The sequence below is a fragment of the Ruditapes philippinarum genome, unplaced genomic scaffold, assembly GCF_026571515.1.
Source record: "Ruditapes philippinarum isolate M1 unplaced genomic scaffold, ASM2657151v2 ctg280_1_1_1_1, whole genome shotgun sequence".
Taxonomy (NCBI): domain Eukaryota; kingdom Metazoa; phylum Mollusca; class Bivalvia; order Venerida; family Veneridae; genus Ruditapes; species Ruditapes philippinarum.
The window spans coordinates 233,061-254,028 of record NW_026858315.1 but is presented as its reverse complement, the minus strand read 5'-3'; the positions used below and the strand labels follow the sequence as shown (position 1 = coordinate 254,028).

General features: G+C 32.2%; 2 protein-coding genes and 2 non-coding genes across 4 annotated transcripts in view; 2 read left to right on the top strand and 2 right to left on the bottom strand.

Annotated features, from left to right (window-relative positions):
• Positions 1-1,921: 1,921 nt before the first annotated feature.
• On the bottom strand, positions 1,922-1,995 carry Trnaa-ggc (transfer RNA alanine (anticodon GGC)). The gene has a single exon. It is a non-coding gene; the product is annotated as a tRNA-Ala (tRNA).
• A 19-nt stretch (positions 1,996-2,014) lies between these two features.
• Positions 2,015-2,087, top strand: Trnaa-ggc (transfer RNA alanine (anticodon GGC)). Its single transcript has one exon. It is a non-coding gene; the product is annotated as a tRNA-Ala (tRNA).
• Positions 2,088-2,213: 126 nt separating this feature from the next.
• Positions 2,214-11,980, bottom strand: LOC132752788 (glutamate-rich WD repeat-containing protein 1-like). Its single transcript, XM_060743173.1, has 6 exons — positions 11,758-11,980; positions 7,840-8,120; positions 6,635-6,842; positions 5,156-5,298; positions 3,796-3,993; positions 2,214-3,280 (listed from the first exon to the last, which is right to left on the bottom strand). The coding sequence occupies exons 1-6, from the start codon at positions 11,945-11,947 to the stop codon at positions 2,969-2,971; spliced, it is 1,332 nt and encodes a 443-aa protein (XP_060599156.1). The 5' UTR covers positions 11,948-11,980; the 3' UTR covers positions 2,214-2,968.
• The window catches only part of LOC132752787 (uncharacterized), a 59,335-nt gene continuing 50,329 nt past the window's right edge, over positions 11,963-20,968 (top strand). Inside the window, exons 1-2 of the mRNA XM_060743172.1 lie at positions 11,963-12,060; positions 18,803-18,906. Coding sequence (XP_060599155.1) covers positions 18,824-18,906 — 83 coding nt within the window. The 5' untranslated portion in view covers positions 11,963-12,060; positions 18,803-18,823. The remainder of the gene's footprint in view (positions 12,061-18,802; positions 18,907-20,968) is intronic.

The window sequence follows — 20,968 nt, the reverse complement described above, 5'->3', positions numbered from 1 at the left end:
ATTAGAATATGTAACAGCTAGATTAATGTGAGTGTTTCATAGTGTGAATTGACATTCTGTATTTCGTTTGTCTTTTTGGTTCATCTGCTGTTCAATTGTCTTTATATACTGGTACAATCTCGATCCTTGATTGTGTCATACTTGGTGATATGAGTAAGCCTACATGTATATGCTTATCTACATTTAACAAAATTATATCAGAAACAATGGTACCGCTTAAAGAAAACCAACTTAGTATTATAATCAATCCATATATATGTGCACCTCCAAGATTTTGATCTATATCCAAATTAGTCCATTCCTACCATAGACAGACTATCTTGATACGACGCTGACTAAAATTTGGAAACTAACGGGCATTCATTTAAAAATACTTTAATATGTTGTTTTTTTCATTACGTTACAGTGCTGTTATATATTGCCTAACCATATATTACTAATTTAAACCAAAGTTTTGTTGAAGATTTAGTTATATATATTAAACAGTACTCAAATCTCTTTCTAAACAGATACGTTACAATGATAAACAGATACGTTACCAGAAGTTATACAGTCCTCTACATTTTATTTTTAATACAAATTTTGCAAACCAAAAAGATATCAACATATATTTATTCCAGGAAATAAAACAGTAAATCTTTATATGTTTCTTTCCTGTTTTTCAACATTTTATTTTCTAGAAAACTCAACTAATCCTTGAATTTCAAATTCCTGATTCACATTTTCAGTTTTCCAATAAAATCAAGATCAATGCATCATTTATCGGCTACACATACGTTATGCTGTGATTTTTAACATGAAACCATTTCAAAACTGAGCAAAATCATTTATAAATGAAGGTGAAGATTAGTCTAGTCTTGTCCCAAAGATTGTTGTCGCCAAGTTAGAAGACAATAAACTAAAATTTTAAAAAGTTATGATCAAGGTTAACCGCCGCCATGACTGTTATAATACCTCTATTCTTTGAAAATATGTCAAGCTTACAAAACTGGTTCTTGTTTCCATAGCAACATTGTGACCATCGAAACATTCAGATTCCATATTGTGCAAAAAAGTATGTAAAATCTACCATTGTACTAAGAGCTTACAGTTTATTCATTTGATAAACTTAAAAATAGTCCAGATTGTAATAATGTAAGCAATTCGGTAAATCTCGCTGTTTTGCAGTGTCAAAAGATATGAAATTGTTTGAGTTACCATGGAAATTTTCGTTTATGAATTCATGTAGTCTAGTGTTTAAATATCAACATCAACCTTATAAAAGCTGGAGGAAAATATGTTGGCATATTTGAGAATATAAGACTGAAACATGTTAAAAACCGGAAAAAATGCTGAATTTAGCTTGGTTGCTATGGTAACCAAATAAATAAATAATCACCAAGTGTGTTCTTGTTTCTGATAAAGCACCAAAGTATGAACTGTTACTGAAATTTTGATGAATTTCTGACACAGGGCAATTTTTCACTCTTGCTGAACCTAGTCCTTCACAATCATTGATTCAGATACTATAATTATAATATTTTGTTGAAGATTGACTACTGCTTACGTAGCCCGTTCTTCGGGCATTAGAGATGTTATATTTTTCTTTAACTCTCAAGAATAAACTGAATCAAACCAAGATTGCAATTTTCACTTTTAAACCTTATTTACATTACTCATAAGGGGATCCCGTCTTTCCCAGATTTTTATTCTTACAACAGCCGATGTCAAGTGTTGTGTGGCAGCTGTTAAAAGTTGTGCAGTACTTCCCTCTAGTGTTGTTTAAGGAGAAAAAAATCTATAAGTTTTATACAGTACGAACTACAATTTATACTCAATAATGGCCTCAGTATTTCACATGAAAAATTAATTATTTTCAGGAAGGGATATAAGATATATATATATATATAATTATATAGAAAAATCGCACGAAAAATCGGCACGCCACAGCCGGGGACTCGAACCACGGGTCTCTGGATTGCCGGTCCAGTATGCTAACCACTACACCACAGTGGCCGTTGCTTTTTCTTCGTGTACCGCTGTGGTGTAGTGGTTAGCATACTGGACCGGCAATTCAGAGACCCGTGGTTCGAGTCCCGGCTGCGGCGTACCGATTATTCGTGTGATTTTTCTATGTATAATTTCTTGCTCATGACTTTCTTTCTTTCATATATATATATATATATATATATATGTATCTTTTTAAATAGCTGTCTGCTTTGTTCAAGTTATTTTTTAGTGTTTTGCCTGATAAAATCTGTTACTTTCTCATCATTTAACATAATTTTGTTTACATTATACAAGATAGGGTGTGCAGTGGTCATAGATCTGTCTGATCAAATAACTTCTGTGTAAAATTTCAGATCAATCGCTCATTAAGTTTTTCCAGAATAATCGTTTTTTTATTGTGCAACATGCCAAAAAGAGAGCCTCTGAATGCATATAACCTTGATCTGGCTAAGAATCTCACAAATGAATTTTTCTACATTATCTTTTCATACTCTTGCATTTTATATCTCAAGTTGATCTGTGATAGAATTCAAAATGTCAAGGTTCAAAACTTTAAGTGGAGATTTTTTAATCTTATTCTTTATTCTTAAACAAAATCTTAACAAAGATTGACAAAATATTTCATCCGGGAACCATATAAACTTAATTTCCTGCTGTATATATTTCATTTAGAAGCTAGTCTCGTACACGTTAATGTCATATAATCTAATTACATGTAATTCATTCTTCAATGTCTTCCAAAATAACTATGGTCTACCAGGCATAATGTATTTTTCGATACAACATTGGAAACATATTGATCTGTGTAATTTTTTTCAACTGCAGGCCTGGGTATCACAAAACTCCACAACCATGAATCAGAATTATGCCATGAACAATACATTTTATGCTTTTCTCTAAAATACTGCTCCCTTAGGAAACAGAAACAATTTCAGACTTGTGTACCTCTTAAAAAGATTATTTTAATATTCTCGCATCTCTATACACTTATTGTTCTAAACACATTAAAGCCACTATGAGCTGTACTTAAAATCACTCCTGGTAATTGTTTATGCCAGTGTAGCTCCTTTATATCAGTCTGTCCTTGGTGAATAAACAATAACTGAGCCGGGACTTCCGGTTCGGTCTCAGAGGAACCTGCTGTGTCAGAGTCTTTTTCAACACCGAGATCCCAAAGTGAGATCTGATCGTCTGAACCGGCTGCAGCAAATACGGAACTATCTGTCGGATGCCATTCTACCGAGGTGATAGGAGCTGTGTGATGTTTGAACAAAGCTGCTGGTTTACCATGCTGTAATATAACACATGTGACAATGTGGTTAACTCAAATGTACTATGTCAATGTTTGATGAAAATATTTCATCTATGATTTGAATTGACAAAATCTCCCTTATATGGGGATAAAATTAAAGATTTAAATCTGAAATCACTATGTTTTTTATTAATTCACACTGTGTGCAATACCACACGAGTTGAAATACTAATTCATAATGTATTCTGTTTTATGTTAAACTTATACTTCTATATAATATACATGGCCAGCTTTAATTACAGAATACTCATTTAGTTGGAATAACACAGTCAATTTTTATCATTACTTTATAATCTAAGTATGTGTTTCAAGGGCAGGAACTTCCGAAAATCCAAAATCTCAGTTCCTTGTTTTCAATTGACTGCTTCTCATTTTTGCCTGGATCTAATCATGAACAAACTAAAACTGTTCTAAAGCGACATGATATCATATATTAAATGGTTAAAATGTGTTTATATAAACAGCTCAGGGTGTCATATTCTCGGAACATTTACCTGAAACTGTCTCAAGTCCCAGATTTTCAGTATTCCATCGTCTCCACCGGACAGTATGAACGGTTCACCTCTATTCCAGTGTATAACATTGATATCCCTATCATGAGCATCTTCTACTGTCAACATACAGGCTTTACTGGGAGATGCCCTGCAATCCCATACCCTTATACTCTTGTCAACAGAACAGGAGGCAAATACCTGAAATTATTAACCCTTATGTTATATACCATACTAAACACAATTATCTTAATGGTCTTGTCCATCTTTTAATCTTGTCGAAACCTCTGATCACTTGTTTATTATCGGGTTTTACATCGCACCATCACAGTATATGTCATATGGCGACTTTTCAGCTTAACTGGTGGAGGAGGACCTCTGTGCTTTATTTGTTATTACATGCACAAGCGGACACCCAAGTAGAACCATTGACGTTCCGTAAGGTAGCTGGATAGCTGTCTGACATGAAAGAATCTGAACACGCTTGCAAGGGATCTTTTTATTTTTATGAAAATTTCCAAATATGTAGAATACAAACAGTGCAGACCATGATCTGACAACATGTATGCCCCGGATGATCTTTGTATGCACTGGTTGAATAGGTAGTATTATAATTTCCACTAGTATACCATGTACTGTTTGATAATGTAATGGCCTAAGTGTTAATATTTGCTTTAAATAATTTAGTAAAATTGCACAGATACATGTCATACTAATCAATATTGAATTTAATAATTTCTGATAGTTAAATATAAATGTTCTGTTTTATTTTAAAACTTTCACTGTACTGCTTCAGAAAAAGGTTTATTATCAATCTCAAACTGACTAATAAGATATCAAGTTTAAAATATAGTAAAACTGAGAATTATTTCTACATAATTTTTGTTAAACCTATACAGTAAACATTCAACAAAACATACTAGTAGTCATTAAACTAAACAGATTTATTTTGAAGATGTAAACAAGGGCACCACATTGGGTGTCAATATTCGTCTGTTAAGGGCAATGACTATCAATAATCAATTTTGACAAAAATATTCAAGTGAAAAAGGGGCTTAACTTCAAAAATATAGCTTTCAGAATAATTATGCCCCTTGCCTAACAACTGCACCGTGCCACAATAAGCAAGTATTCCAAGTTTGATATTGTGTTTCAATAAGCTTGTTTCCAACACAATCAGACTTATATAAATTAGTATAAACTAATTAGTATAAACTAACCTGTATGAAAGTGCTATAGAACTACAGGATGACTGAAGCACAAAGCAGCCACTATATTTATTTCCCCACATATTTTTTCAGCTAATATAAACATAACTAGTTAATGCATTACACCTAAAATTATTCTTTTTCTTTCTACTTACATTATTTTCATTAGGTGACCATTGTATATCCTCTACTGAGGAAGTGTGAGCACTGAATGGTCTCTGGTCAACCTGCCAAGTCCCTCCTTCCTGCGGGTTCCATAAATGTATATTTTTCTTACAATCACCAGTCAGAAGTCTTCCTATAAAGAGATTCTATATCACTTAAGATCAAACGTAATGTATAATAGTAACTCAAATAGTTTCTATGCAACCATCTTTCAGTCAGTTCCTGTCAAGTAAACTTTCACATCAATATAATTGAAATTTAACAATCAATCAAAAGTTGCCACTTTTCAGGTCTACTAACTAAAATACTTTGGGAAAACAATATAAAAGAATAAAATAAATCATATTTCGTGTAAAATAATGTGTGAAATAAATGCTTTTGTTACAAAATGGAGCTATCTACATATAAATTCATACATATTATTCTTAGCTACATGGTATCCTTTCATGTTCTTGGTTGTCTGTCTTTGGAATATTGCTTTAAGTTTTGTTTATAGTTTTCAGCTGTACTGGTGGATAAACTTAAAAGAGCTGAAGTGCCACTCTGTACAAATTTTTTGCCATGAATAAGGTCTTGAGTAAAACCATACACCTTCATTAAGCTATCTGGATAAGGATTCAAACATTCTTGGCAGGATTTAAACCAACAGTGAATTAAGGCAAGTGATTATAAGTAAGCAACCTTGACCACTTAGCTCTACTGAATTATATCAGTCTTGCTGCTACCTGTCAAGTATTCTGGTATTCTGTACCAAGCCTCTTTCATCCACAAGAAATTGCAACCTTTCCCACAGGTAGCACCATTAGTCATTTATAGAAGATGTCTTTAACTAAACATTGAATAGTTACAGAAAAGTAATTTACTACCCAGAACACAATATTACATAGAGGATATTTGTTTAGTTCAGTGTAAGATCGGAATATATTTCACCGAGTGAGCACCAAAAGGTATATTTCACGAGTGGCGCAGCCACGAGTGAAATATGAACTTTTGGTGTTCACAAGGTGAAATATATTTCAATCTTACACTGAACTAAACAAATTTTCTTTTTATTACATGCAAAGAAACGTTTTGAAAAGACATTAAACCAAATACTGAATGAAAAGCGCGCCAAATAATAATACAACGTGACGTCATTTACGACGTCACGTCATTAAGTTGGTACCCAGTACTGTGCACGCTGGTATTTCACTGAAACAACTTAAGGGGCTTAAATTCAAAACGGTGAAATTATCAAAGTGGTAATTTCACTGTTTCAAACAGTGAAATTACCAGTTTTATATCACTGATATATTTCTATAAACCACCGAAAAGCATGTAATAAAGGATGATAGACCATCTTGAAAGAACTCTACACGTTTATAGATGTACGTTAATTATAACATTTTACCTAGTGAGATTTGTGCCCAGTCAATAGTATATCCTTCAGTCATGACCTTTATACAGAAATATTTTTTTTTTAATATTACCTGGCGAGGTTTGTGCCCAGTCCATAGCATAACCTTCTGTCTGATGAGTAAATGTAAATAAAGCCTCTGGGGATTCATCATTTCTTGTGTAAACACTCATAACTTGAGGATCATCTACTGCCTGCATTGGTCGAGACAGGTCCCAGATATGAACTTTTCCCTTATCAGACCAGGTTGCTGCTAGTGATTTACCATTGTATTGCGTAGCCTGTAAGAGCAAGTGGCATTTCAAATGATATAGCTGTACTGTAAAAGAAATGCAAAATGCAAAACTGAATGCCATATGAAATTATTGAACTTTCATAGCAACAGGAAGTGTATACAGAATATTAGAAAACTTAAAATAATCAAAATATCAATTTATTACTCCAAGTCAAAAACTCATCAAGATAGGGCTTTAAAATATCAATACATGTACTGACAAAGTCTTGTGTTATCATACAGTAAGGAAAAATCAATCATTAAAATATTTTGTTATTTTTTTTATTTATAAGGAAAACATGGCTTAACAGGTGTTCCATACTTTCACCAACCCTTTTAATCTACATGTATTTATAATCCACCCTTCGAAACTTTTCTTTGCTTTATCTATACATGTGAAGTTTATAAACCAATCAGAGTCTGGCCTACTTCAGTAGACAATATATGCACTTTTTGTTCCATATATGATTAATCATTTTTACTATTTTATTTTGTATTTATTTAAATCTAATATTACCTGTCCTTTTTTTAATTCAACTGTTTATTTTTGGTTTAGTTCCAGTTTTGACAGTCAAATACACTTGCATTTTGAAAAAGTGTAATCAAGGACCTTCACTGAGGTCAAAAGCATAAAAACATAAAATTTCAAAAACTAAGACAGATCAACTGGGGTGCTTAAAACGGACACATATGAAATGAATAATGAAGAAATATACTTAGAATGCAATTGATAATCCAAATTTAGTGCAATTATCAGCCCGATTGTGTTAAAAGTGTTTCAATTTCATTTTGCACAATAAAAATTATTAAAACAGAGTGGGCAAATGATCAGAAATTTTGCACACAAATTTTTGGTATAGATTGTCATCAAATGGTATCAAAAATCTTGATTAATATGTTCAGCCCTATCATTTAAAAAAAAAACTCTTTAAAGTCATGAGAGTGATAAATAACAGTTTAGTTATTTATAATATACTGCAAGGAAACAATTAATATTTAAATACCCTAATTCTATTAACAGATCCGGTTGGATGGTTTATAACAGCTGTTTCAAGTTCCGGTTGGTCCTCATCATCACTTTCACTACTCTCATCATCGTCATCTTCTTCATCATCTTCTTTAGGTTTGTTTGTGCGTTTCAATTCACTCATTTTCATCACTATCACATGGTTGGATTTGCCTCTTTGTGCTTGAGTGCCAGCTACAATATAACATGTGAGTGGGAACTCCTCCCTGCTATCTCCCAGACGGTCTTGTATCACATCAAAACTCAAGCATGGCGCACCTGAAATAGTTATTTCACAGTTACTTCAAATATGTTTTCAACAATGGCTATTTACTAAAAAACAAACTTACTGATAGAAAATTTTAATCTTTCCAGACTGCAACTTTTAAGGTTCCAAATTGCTTCTGTTTTTTTTTTAATTAAGAGCATGAAATTTTACTACTGGTTATGTGGTAATGTAATAATTTCTTCGAAAAAATTCAATCAAATTGCTCAACTTCACAACAATTACTTTTTTTATCAATTTATCACACTTTTATTGTTGTTTTAATTTTCTGTCGGATAACCTACCACAATCTTACGATAGTACAACTTGAAAACCTAACACAGGCTGTCTTAAAATCAGTTTTTAGACGTTGGATAGACTTTGCATTATTGTCCAAATTGCTTCTGTTTTTTCTTTTTAAATAAGAGCATGAAATTTTACTACTGGTTATGTGATACAATAATGTAATAATTTCTTCGAAAAAATTCAATCAAATGGCTCAACTTCACAACAATTACTTTTTTTATCAATTTATCACACTTCTATTGTTGTTTTAATTTTCTGTCGGATAACCTACCACAATCTTACGATAGTACAACTTGAAAACCTAACACAGGCTCTATTAAAATCAGTTTTTAGACGTTGGATAGACTTTGCATTATTGTCACGGACATGGCAACAAAATCCCAATGTCAACGTGATGTTTTTTTAAAACCTTTTTTTATCCTTTGGTGGGTATCTTTCTAGACATTAGGCAAACCATGCTTTAAAGTGGTTCAGAGTTTCAAAATTAAAATGTTTAAAGAGTAGCATCATGTTGGATTAAATCAGATAATGCTATGAATTCTTATTTTTGGGTCTCAGAATGTCAGGAAGGTGAAGGTTGTGAGATTATAAACCAATTTGTTTGTATAGTGTCACCAATGCTGTTTCCAGTGTTATAGCTATAGTAAATTGGCTATAAAACTAATTGCAACACTAATATTCAATTCAATGTTTTTGGCTTAAACAATTATAATAATAATAATTATAAAAAAAAACAATAAAAACAAGCAATTATCATAGTATTGCAAGCAATCCATAAGTCCCCTACCGGTTAGAACCCCAGCAACTTTCTGATGAGCCGTTTGCCAGTCAATTTTACCAGTGAATGAATGACATGAATGAACTTAAATCTTTTGAGTTCTAAGTTTGTCTATATCACAGTAATGTGTTAAGTTTCCCTGCCTAGTAAGGAAATTATGTTTATACAACCTTGTCATATTATTACGATGTGGGATTTTAAAGTAAATCCTATAAGGAATGAAGAAGTTGGAGTGAAAAATACCAATTTCTCGAAAAAAATCTATGTTCAAGGGGGACATAATTCTGGAAATAGTCTTGCTAGAGTATTTAACCCATTTAAAATGTTGAGTGATAATAAGAAACATATTATATGAAGTTTGAAGTAGATACATTAGGAAATAAAGAAGTTATTTAAAAAAGACAACATTTTTTTCATAAAAATTCTAAGTTCAAGGGAGGTAATACTGATAATTTTTGTGCTAGAGTTGTAAACCTTGTCACATATGATGTGGTTGATGACCAGAAACTTATATTTAAAGTTTGAAGTAAACACCTTAAGAAATAAAGAACTTATAGTGAAAAAGCTGAAAAATTTAAATCAGAAATCTTGAAATTCAGGCTATTTGTTGCCATAGCAACCAGAATTTTCAACATAGGAAGAAAAAAAAAGACGTGCATAATCTCCATACTGCCATCTATCTAATATCAAGTTTCATTAAAATATTTTCAGTTCTTTTTGTGTTATCGCTGGATCCAGTTTTGTGGACGGACGGACTGACAGACAGACGGACGGAGGGTAAACCTAAAGTTAAAGGTTAAACCGGTAGGGGACTAAAAACCCATGAGTTGCCTGAACTAGGGTTTGAACTCCGGACCTCTCGCTTCCTAAGTGAGCTTGTTAACTCCTCAACCACGGGGAGTTATAACATAACAGCCTGAAGAATACCATATTATTCTAAATTAAAGTTTTTAACCTTTATTAATTTCGATATATTTTGTTCACGGTAAACCTGTTGTTTAACACTGAAGTCAGCGTTTTTTTCTCTACTTTGGGAATGGTGCTGGTACCAGTCTGATTGGGAATAATGCGTTGTTTTGACTAAATTGGGAACTTTTTTATGCATTTTTTCAGCTACAAATAACATAAGTCATCATGAATAAAGATAGCTAACAGCTTCCACTGTCCAGGTAGAACTATTGAGTAGTGATTTATATGGATATGTTGGATTTAAATGATTTCAGGGAAATCACTTGGCCTTGTGGGAATATTGAACAGCCATTTTGGGAATTTAAACATTGGAAATTGGGAATTTTAATGTGTATTTTCTATTGGGAACAGTACAGTTTTAGGGTAGTAGTTAAATAAAGAAAAAAAGCACTGGAAGTAAATAATCATGAAGCTGAATATATGCATGTATATCTATAGATAAGAATAACACAATATATATGAAATCTTCGACCAATCGGGAACTATTTTTTCGTTACGAAAATTAATGCGCCTGTCATTTGACAATCTTTACACAGTGATCTCCCCTTAATTTTTCGGCCTCTCAGTTATCTTTATCCCTACCCCAGAGAAGTTCAGTAGTGCAACAATATCTCACATCAGGCAATGTCTAATCCTACATCTACTTTTTCAACCTCCTTGAATGGCTGGATACTAACATTTCTTACCTAAAACCTTATTTTATCCTCTTTTAAACAAATTTTTTAACCTTGTGGTTTTTAACATACCTAATTTTCCCTGTGTCATCATGGGTCAGATTATCACTTTACCAGACCCTTTTCCAATAGAAAATGTGCTCTTAAGCAAACTGATATTTCCAATATGCAACCTGACATATTTGCTTGAGTTCATTCTTGTATTATAAGTTAATAACAGACAAATGCTTCCTTATATTTTTTTGTCAAATTTTATTGTATTTGTAATGCTTATATTGATATTTGCATTGTATATAATTTAAAATACTATGCAACCCTCGGCTTTACCTACCATGTACTACTTGCTATCCCGCTGCTTACACACTATCTCCAATAATAATTAATAGTAAACAGTTCTGAGCCATGACATGCTGTCACCATAGCCCTATAAATATGATGTCGCTTTGAGACACTTTGCTTCTGGGCAGACTTGACCAACATAAACAATAACAAGCCTGTAATGTCTGATATATTGGACTAAGAAAAAATGCAGCCTTACCAGGACAAGTTTAAACCAGGGACCCTCAGAAAACTGTGTCGCAACTCAGGTACGTATATTAACGTTAATATACGTACCTGTGCAACTATACCACTTAAGTTATCAGGCTGCTTACACACTATCATACCTAATTAGTGAACAGTTCTAAATTGTTTTCCTATGTAAGCTACAATGTAAAAATGCAATTTACAATGCAAAATTTCCCAAATAAGGCTAGGTAATTTTTCATAAAAATGGCTAGGGAAAGGTGTAGTCTACGTCTACAACCCAGTGAGGGATTCTACGTTATTGGGTGATAGGTAAATAACTAACACAAAATGACACAACTAATGATCAAACATAATAAAATCACTTTTTATCTGTTTATGATTTAGCCATTGAAGCACCTGTTTGAGCTTGGTGGTACATGACATATGCTGATTCGTCACATACAAGTTCCTCGTCCTCATTAAGTGGTTGTCCAGGAAGATATGCTTGTGGTGGACCTGTTTCAGTATCCTCCTCCTCCATTTCCGACCCAGAATCTTCTTCTTCTCCCATTTCTTCCTCGCTGATATTTTCGTCCATATCTGACATGCTGTTTCCGGTTTGAAATAGCCTTCACCTTCAAGAGCAATTATCCAATCGGATTTTCGGATTTTGCCTTCGATACACATAAACAATATGGCGGAGCAAGTGTGGAATGAAAGGTAAATTTAGTTTTTAATTAGGTCAGATTGTTCAATAATTATCGAATTATCACAAGAAATTCGTGAATATGAAGAGATGTTTTTACCCTTTTCTTTGATATATAGGAAATAGCAAATTAAAAGCAAGGTGGCAGTATAAAACAAATATAAAAAGTAAATTCTTGTGATAACCCGATATTTTTCTTTTTTGTGTGTATTTGTTGACATTGTTTCATTCATTCTAAACCAGGTCATATTTTATGAACATTAGGAGTCGAATGGGCATATATTTTGAATTTAGAATTATAGCTGTATTTTGCTCAGAATTATGAATTTTTGTCCAATGAGAACCTGATTTTTAAAGGGTTTCCATTAGTTTTTGCTGCTTTTGCATGCAATTTTAGAATGACAGTCAATACTTGTTGGTCATAACAATTATACACATGACGTCTTAGTGATATTCATACCAGAATTGTGTGCTTTGCTACCTACTCTGCACGGCCGGCAAAATCTGATTTTGACTTACTTGACACTTGTCCATTTTTATATGAAGCATTTTTTAACTTGTCCGTATGATATTTACATAATTCTTGAAAATCTTCACTTGTCTATACAGGCTGTGGGGCAATCACGGCAATACAGACAATTAATTCTGCCGGCCCTGAGACTGTGTAACTTCTGTAATTTGTATTGGATTATGTCACATATATATATTATACCGGCAGGGCATTTTTTGTCAAAATTGTGAAAGGACCTCGGCCTGTTCATTTTGTGAAAAAATGCACAATATGTCATAAAATTGTGGGAAAAAAATGACATATTACCCTTTAACTTGATTAGAACTATTTCTGTGTTATTGCGATTGGCATAAATCAAGTTTTTACCTGAAGGTAAACAATGTATTTTTAAAGACAAAGTCCCAATATTTTGTGAAATCTCTTTTTCCTGCCACTTTGTGAAAAAAAGTGCAATTTTGAATTGTGAAGGGGCCTTATATCGGCCCCTGTTATAGAAGGAAAAAAGCCCTGACCGGTTTACCAGTATATTGCAATAGCTGAACAATTTATTCTAGACTGCAATATGATATCATCATACTAGTTTTTCAGCATCAAATTCCTTTTTCTTTTCGTTGCCAGATGAAATTTATGAAGCTTTATGTCAATTTATGGTTTGTTTGATAAAAAATATTTAAAACCAGAGATTGAAAATTCCACATGTTGGCTCGTAATTACAAGTATAATTTACGAGAACTTGGTGCAGGACCAGGTGAAAAATATTGCCTGCACATTGGATATAGAAGCTACTCTGAAAATATTTGTTGATGCCTGAAAACAAAATAAATTTATCAGGTCATTTATTGCATCATTCTGTTTTATGCAGATGCTTATATTACATTAAGTTTAACCTAGCTATGGTTATCACAAGTATCAAATTGTTCACTGATGATGTGTTGAAGTATTAGCATCATGGTTGATGTAAAAGTTAGTTGTGAATATAAAAGCAAACTATGGAAATAATTTGGATTATATTTCAAACACAAATTGGAAGAAAATCTTAAAGGAGTTGCTTTTAATAAACTTTGCAAACTAACAGATCAGTTTGTGCCTGAACCCCTCACCACAACATTTGAAACTTGGTCTCAATCCTCACAGACAATAACTACATTTGAGCTGCGTCACAACAAAACTAACATAATGGCTTTGCGACCAGCATGGATCCAGACCAGCCTGCGCATCCGCGCAGTCTGATCAGGATCCATGCTGTTCGCTATCAGTTTTTCTACTTGTTATAGAGTTTGTAAGCGAACAGCATATGGATCCTGATCAGACTGCGAGGATGCGCAGGCTGGTCTGGATCCATGCTGGTCGCAAAGCCATTATGTTGGTTTTGTCATGACACAACTCATTTATACTTGGAGACTTATTATACTGCAGCATAAGTTTATATTGCATCATGGTAAATTGTTGTACTCGGTGTAAAAGTGATCAGAATATAATTCAACAGTACTATGGCTGAACTATTGTTGAATGTGATGAAAAGAATATATCAGTCATAAAATTATATGAATGGAAATTTTGTCACTGTCATACTTAGTTTATAGAAATGTATATATTTATATACAGGAGGCATATAAATTTATCTGCCCACATGACTAGGTTTAAACAAAACAAATTTTACAGATTCTGTACATTTTCACTGAATATTATTATCAGGCTATGACTCATGTTGTGTTCACTCTGTGAAATTTATGTCTATCTTACGTACAAAACAAGCATTTAATATCCTGTATGTTATTTGCCTTCTGTGATATGCAGTTATTCAGATACCTATAAATATTATAAGAATCAAAAACACTTATACAAAATAATACATGTAGTAAGCATTCATTTTGTTCAAACAAAAAGAAATTTGACAGGAAAGATTACATTGCAAAAGAACTGAGCTCCTGTCAGTCATCTCATTTGTGTCAAGAAAAAAAATACTGAAAAATAAAACAACAAAAAGCAGTTTAATAAAAAGCAAGACTTTCAAAGTGATATTTAGCTAAGATACCATTAAAATTAAGCTCTTTCTGACACTATATATTGATTTTTCTGACACTATATATTGATTTTTCTCAGTAACTTCCCTATCAATTGCTTTTACACTTAAAAGATCAGCAACATCAATGGTTGTAACCATACTAAGCTGCAATTGTCATTATTGGATGTCTTTGTTTTAAGATTAAGCACTTCATAAAACCTGGATGTTTAATATTAACTAGCCTTGACATATCTAGGTTGGTAAGAGGATAATATATGTACCAAACTGGGTAATTTTTATATGTACCAAACTGGGTAATTTTTGGATACAATATTCCAGTCAAGGGCAGATTATAAGGTATTAATTATGATCAGTATTAATTTTATCAAAAGACATATTTTTTGGTCTGAGTAATAAATGATTTATAGGGTTTAAACTACTAATACATCAATGTTCTGAGACATCTTGTAGACTGTGAGCTATATTTTAATGCTACCGTATAATGATAATATGCCCCTGGTAACAATGTTGGTCAATATTGTAAAGCAATATGAACTGTCAGATGGAAATAAATTAAAACTAATTGGCAGAAATGTTGACTTATAAATTCGACAATTAATGTGCAGGGCTTAGCTTTCTTAAAGACAGTGATATTCTTAATTACAAATGTATACTTATTGTAGGTGTTTAAAAGGGATTATATATGTACCAGGAAAGATTTCAAATAATTCTTTCTTATTAAAAAAACCTGTTTTGAATATATGCAACTTCTTTTAATTAGTTCCATTTACAGTATGTTACCTCGATATTCTGTTCCGATAACATGTAATGACTTTTTTCACAATTATACATATTTATTTCAGTCAAATGTTCTAATGAAAACCAGTAACTGTTGACATATTAGTACTGGTAAAACTTTATTGAATGAGCTCATTTACATTTAATGGATTCATACTTCAGTGAACCATTAGTTTAGATGGGTCAGATAATTATGATAGATTGATTTAGAGACAAGGCACTCGTATCATCCTAGAATTAATTTTTAATAAACTTTTGTAATTTATTGAACTTGTTTTTTATCAGTGAATTAATGATATTTGTTATTCTAACAGAAGTTAACATTGTATTGACATATATCAATTAATAAGTCATACTTGAATAGTGAATTATTGTTTAATTCCTTTGATGGTGATAATTTGTAGTAATTAATGGATCTTTTACCTCATAAATCAATTTAACAATTAAATTTAATTTAATTAATATCTTGACAACAACTTATTAAGCAATAGAGTGTTAATGCTCCTTTTTTCAAGCCTTAACATTCTGCAAAAGCATGACAACTCTTTTCAAGCCCAAGCCAGCAAGGGAAGAGATTTAATAATATTAAAGGGAGATAATATAGGTGGATTCTTTTATTACCAGGGTACATTTTATTAACTAAGGTATATAAGTATGATCTAAATAAACTATTAAGAGTGTGGGGCCTCCGTGTCCGAGTGGTTAAGGTCGCTGACTTGAGATCACTGGTCCCTCACCACTGTAGGTTCGATCCTCACTCGGGTCGAAATCTTTCATGTGAGGAAGCCATCCAGCTGGCTTACGGAAGGTCGGTGGTTCTACCCAGGTGCCCGCTCGTGCCTGAAATAATGCCCGGAGGGGCACCTGGGGTCTTCCTCCACCAATAAAAGCTGGAGAAAAAAATCGACGAAAAAATCTCGGCGGGACGCTCTAGGATGGCCCGACTTGAGTGTACGGTCGCCCATATGGGCTTTCCGGCGGCGACCTTAAATAAACGCATCAAAAAAAAAAACTATTAGAGTAATATATCAAACTTCATTATCCCAATCTCATTGGCCTGCTTCCCTTCCTGAATACCAGGTCTAAACCATAATCACGGCACCAAACACTTTGGCTTCATAACATATTAACCCTTTACCCCATATATACGCGAAACAACGCACTTTCGACCCCCCCCCCCCTCTTTTTTAGGCCTCAAAGAGTGAAAAAATGTCCTATTTGGGCCCCAAACACATGTTTTTTGTTTGAGAAATGTTGCTAAAAAAATTGAGCACTTTTTCGGCGCCGCCCCCCGTCCAAAAGATACATCAGGGGCTTGCCAGAATGGGGATGTGCCGCCTTCTGTTAGGGGGGTTTGAAGGGGGGCGGAGTCCCCCTCATCGCCAAGAAAATTTTGGACTTGTGAGAGGCTAAAAATGACCCCAGGTCGATCATAATGTAACGTGTAACCAACGCTGAAAAGCCTTTGACTCTATCTCAATCCCTTGAGAAGTTGCAGCACTTTGAAATAAATTTTGATGGAAAAAATCGAGGCAAAATAGTGATTTTGGGCAATTTTGAGATGCCCCCTCGTTGCCATGGTAACAGGAAATTTAAGACTGAGCATGTCGTTACAAAGGCAATGGTCCAGTCAACATTTGTGCCAAGTTTGATTAGTATTGAAGCATTTTTCATAGTTTCATAGCAGTTTGAACTTGTAACAGGAGGCTTTTCAGTGAAAACGGCCATTTTCCACAATATGCTCATGGGGGAAAGGGTTAAAAGATTAAATGAATTTTTAAAAATTATATTCCATTAAAGTTTTTTTAATGCAAAATGATTGTTAAACTGACTAAATCCTGTTTTGAAAAAAGTCTTGATTGATAGCTAGCAGTATTCATGTACATAATAAATACCAATCTAATTGGCTTCTAAGCTGTAATATTAAAAAAAATATTTTGAATTGCAAATTATTAAGCTTTAATATTTATTTTGATTTGCAAATTATTATTAATGTTTACACTACTAAAAACAACATAGGAATATGAATTTGAATACCAACACTGTACTAGCTAGTTAAGTAAATTGCTACAGTTTTTTATGTCAAATGTTTTTTTTTATTAAATTTCATTTTATCTGAAATTGGAATTTGTTAATAAAAATAAATATGAAAAAGATCAAAGTGTAAAATCCCTTTTTGTGTAGCTTTTTTTGCCTCGTAAAAGTCATTATAACGGGAAATAAGTATTCTCTGTTATTTGAAACCGGTATATCTATTGAATCAAACTATAGCTATTGAATCAAACGTGTTTCCTATTGATAATACTGCTGACAGGAAGACATTGATTTACTAAATGTTATCTGTAAATTTCTGTTTGTTTCTGTTTGTCTATTAAAAGCTGAAACATAGGGTTTGTAAATAAAAACTTTCCAAAGTCAAACAAATCTTTATACAGCTCTCCTTCCACTCAAGGAAAAAATACCTGGTCATTTCAATCATGTATTGATTTGTTTGTAGTCTTTAGTCCAGAGATTTTTGACATATTGATTCGGCTAGGGATAGTTGTTGTAAAATAATAGAAGCTCCAAGGAAATATTGTGTTAATTCATAGTGGGAATGTTTATATGTTTACAAAACAGTGTTTATCATTGATAGGATGCATTTTAAAGACAACTGTTGAACAGTTTTCATTGAATTTGATGCATTACTGTTCATTATAAGAATGATCTGGGTGTTTAGAAAAGACATTCACTAAATTTTAGAAACAATATAAGGTTTAAAATAGGAAGAACAGAAAAACACTCTTAAGAAATGAAAGAAACTGACAGTTAACGGCGATAATGAGAAAATGTGAACGAGAAATAAAGTTGTAAATATAATATTCAATAGAAGATGACAATATTCTGATATTATGCATTATAAGTCAACACAAGTAATTATATACAATACCTGAGATCTCTCTTCATATTATACTGGTGTATTAGATCTCTTGGGTGATAGCTAGTGTTTATTGAGAAATGAAAAACGATACATGCCATTGGAAGCTATAACAGTAGCAAACTTAATCTGGTTTATGTTTTGCGATTTTATAAACATGAAAGGCATTGTATAGAATAATGAAATTTGTTTCAAATTTTCAAAAGAGAATATGAAAAGAGAAGTAGAAGAATTTGCTACTAATTTTATTCTGTTTGAGGGTATATAGTGAATGTAGACTTTATTAAGTGGTGACTAAAAATATTGTATAAAGAAGATATTAACATTTTATGCAAAAAAAAAAATCATTTTATTCTTGAAGGATTTAATAATAATATTCTTGATTATAAATCTTCTGACACACATCAAAGATATTATGCTTGACACCATATTTCTGCATGTGATAAAAAAAAGGATGTGTACTTAATTCTTAAACAAAGAATTTTGTTGTGTGTCTAACTCTATATAGTTTTAACAAATCTTTAGGTGTAAGTTCTGCCTCAGAGCATGATGGATAGGGCGGGCAACTCTTTGTTATGGAAGAAATTACACGACCCCCAGTCTTTTACTCCGAGGAATTCTAATAAATGGTGAGTAATAATGTGTGTCACCATAACTGTCACATTAGAGACTTCATCTCTGGCATCACATTACATAAAGCTGCATAGATATACGATGAATAGTGTGTTTTCTATTATATGTAGCGAATTTTATTCATGCATGTATTATATAAGGGAATTTGGGTGATTGAAGCTTTATTTTGATAGTTTTTATGCAACAGGCATTAATTGATGACTCCATTCATAGACCCAAAGAGGTGATGGTAATATTTTCTTTCATTTTCAGTATTATTATAAGTATTTAAATTTACTGCCAAGATAATTAATCTTTTATTTCGTCATAAAATTGGTTTGCATCTAATATATAATTTCAAGATAAACAGTCAACACTGTAAATTTTTCAGCAGAAAATACTTTAATTGGCATTTAATGTTATACATGTAAACATAAATACAAACATTCAACTCAATGACAATAGCCTTTCAAATTTTTTTTTCTCGATAATTATTCTAGTTTTTTGAAACATATTGCAATTTTGTTAAAATCAAAGATTGATTTAAGATAGATTGTCATATACAAGTATGCTTATTTTCATCTTGAATGTTGGTTTAAATCTTGAATTGTTTATACATTTTGTTAAAATAGAATTTGCATTTATCTATTTAAAAGGTTTTTGTTAAATTTTGATGATTTGACATTGGTTTTTCTCACTGAATTGGAAAGGAGCCTAATAGCATCTTGATTTTCTGGAAAATTATCACTAAAATTGCCAATTTGGGAAGTAAAATATTTTAAGGTGATGTAAGTTCAAAATTTTTGACAACTGTAATTGATTTTGTAGAAAATTTCTACTGGGAAGAAGCCTTTTATAGGCCTTTGTTATATTAAAGGTGAAAAATCACAGATTGAATCACAGTCATGATGTTAACAGAACAAAGAAAGGATTTTTTTTTTTTACATTTTAAAAACTGTTACAACATAAGTATAGAAATTCTAGCATGAAGCATGAAATTTAAAGTACTACCAGTATTGTAAGCATGAAAGTAGCATTATGTAGACATTTGAGTATGAATTACATGTAAATTAGGAGCAGTCTGTTTTTGAAAGTTCTGTAAATTTGATCTATCTATAATTATAATGTGTGTTAACACTAACAAAATATTTTGTATCATTTTGAAATGCATTAATTAATTGCTTTGAAAATTGTTTTACAGCTTTATCTCTTTTCTTTATTAATGTATTGGTGTGATGAAATTTAAATTAATAATAATTTAATGCAGCTTTTAGCTTTTATTTTCAGTTGAAAAAAAACAAACAATTCTGTGTTGTTTCAAACTTAGTATTTTAGTAATTTTAGTAATTTTCCAGCATAATTCTTTCAATTTGACAATTATATGATATCAAACGATTTATCTAAAAATAGCATATTTAACCTTTAGAAAAGCTGAAGGCCACTTTAAGAATTAACATTTTGCCAGGCATTATTTTACTTAATATAACATAATCATATTCACACACCATACAATAATTAATATAATACAAAAATTACTTGACTCTGCTCGAGATAGACTGAATGTTTATTTTCAACTAACCTAAAAAATTGTAGTTGAACTGCTGTTACTTGTGCTTTCTTTCATGAATTGGCTAGAACAGGCTAGTTTTACCACATGAGCTTGACATTCTATATAAATAATAGAAAATATGAGTAAATATTTTAAAAATATCAGCAAATATACCCCTGTATACTATTTATTTATAGTATAAAGGGGTATATTTGCCATTATTTTTAGCTCGACTTTTCTATGAAAAGGGGAGCTATCCTACTCGCCCCGGCGTCGGCGTCGGCGTCGGCGTTGGCGTCACACCTTGGTTAAGTTTTTCGTACCACCCCACTTTATTTCAGAAGTATTACAAGTATGGCTTTGAAACTTACCATACTTGTTCACCATCATAACCTCCATCTACAGACAAGAGTACATAACTCTGTCAAGGTTTTTGACAGAATTATGGCCCTTTTTTGACTTAGAAAGTGTATTGAGCTTGGTTAAGTTTTTTGTACCACCTCACTTTATTTCAAAACCATTGGAGGTAT

Coding starts and splice junctions, on each gene's coding strand:
- LOC132752788 (XM_060743173.1), bottom strand. CDS start 11,947: ATGTCAGATATGGACGAAAATATCAGCGAGGAAGAAATGGGAGAAGAA. Junction 8,121..11,757: donor GTACCACCAAGCTCAAACAG/GTGCTTCAATGG, acceptor TAACTATTTCAG/GTGCGCCATGCTTGAGTTTT. Junction 3,281..3,795: donor GGGACTTGAGACAGTTTCAG/GTAAATGTTCCG, acceptor GTTATATTACAG/CATGGTAAACCAGCAGCTTT.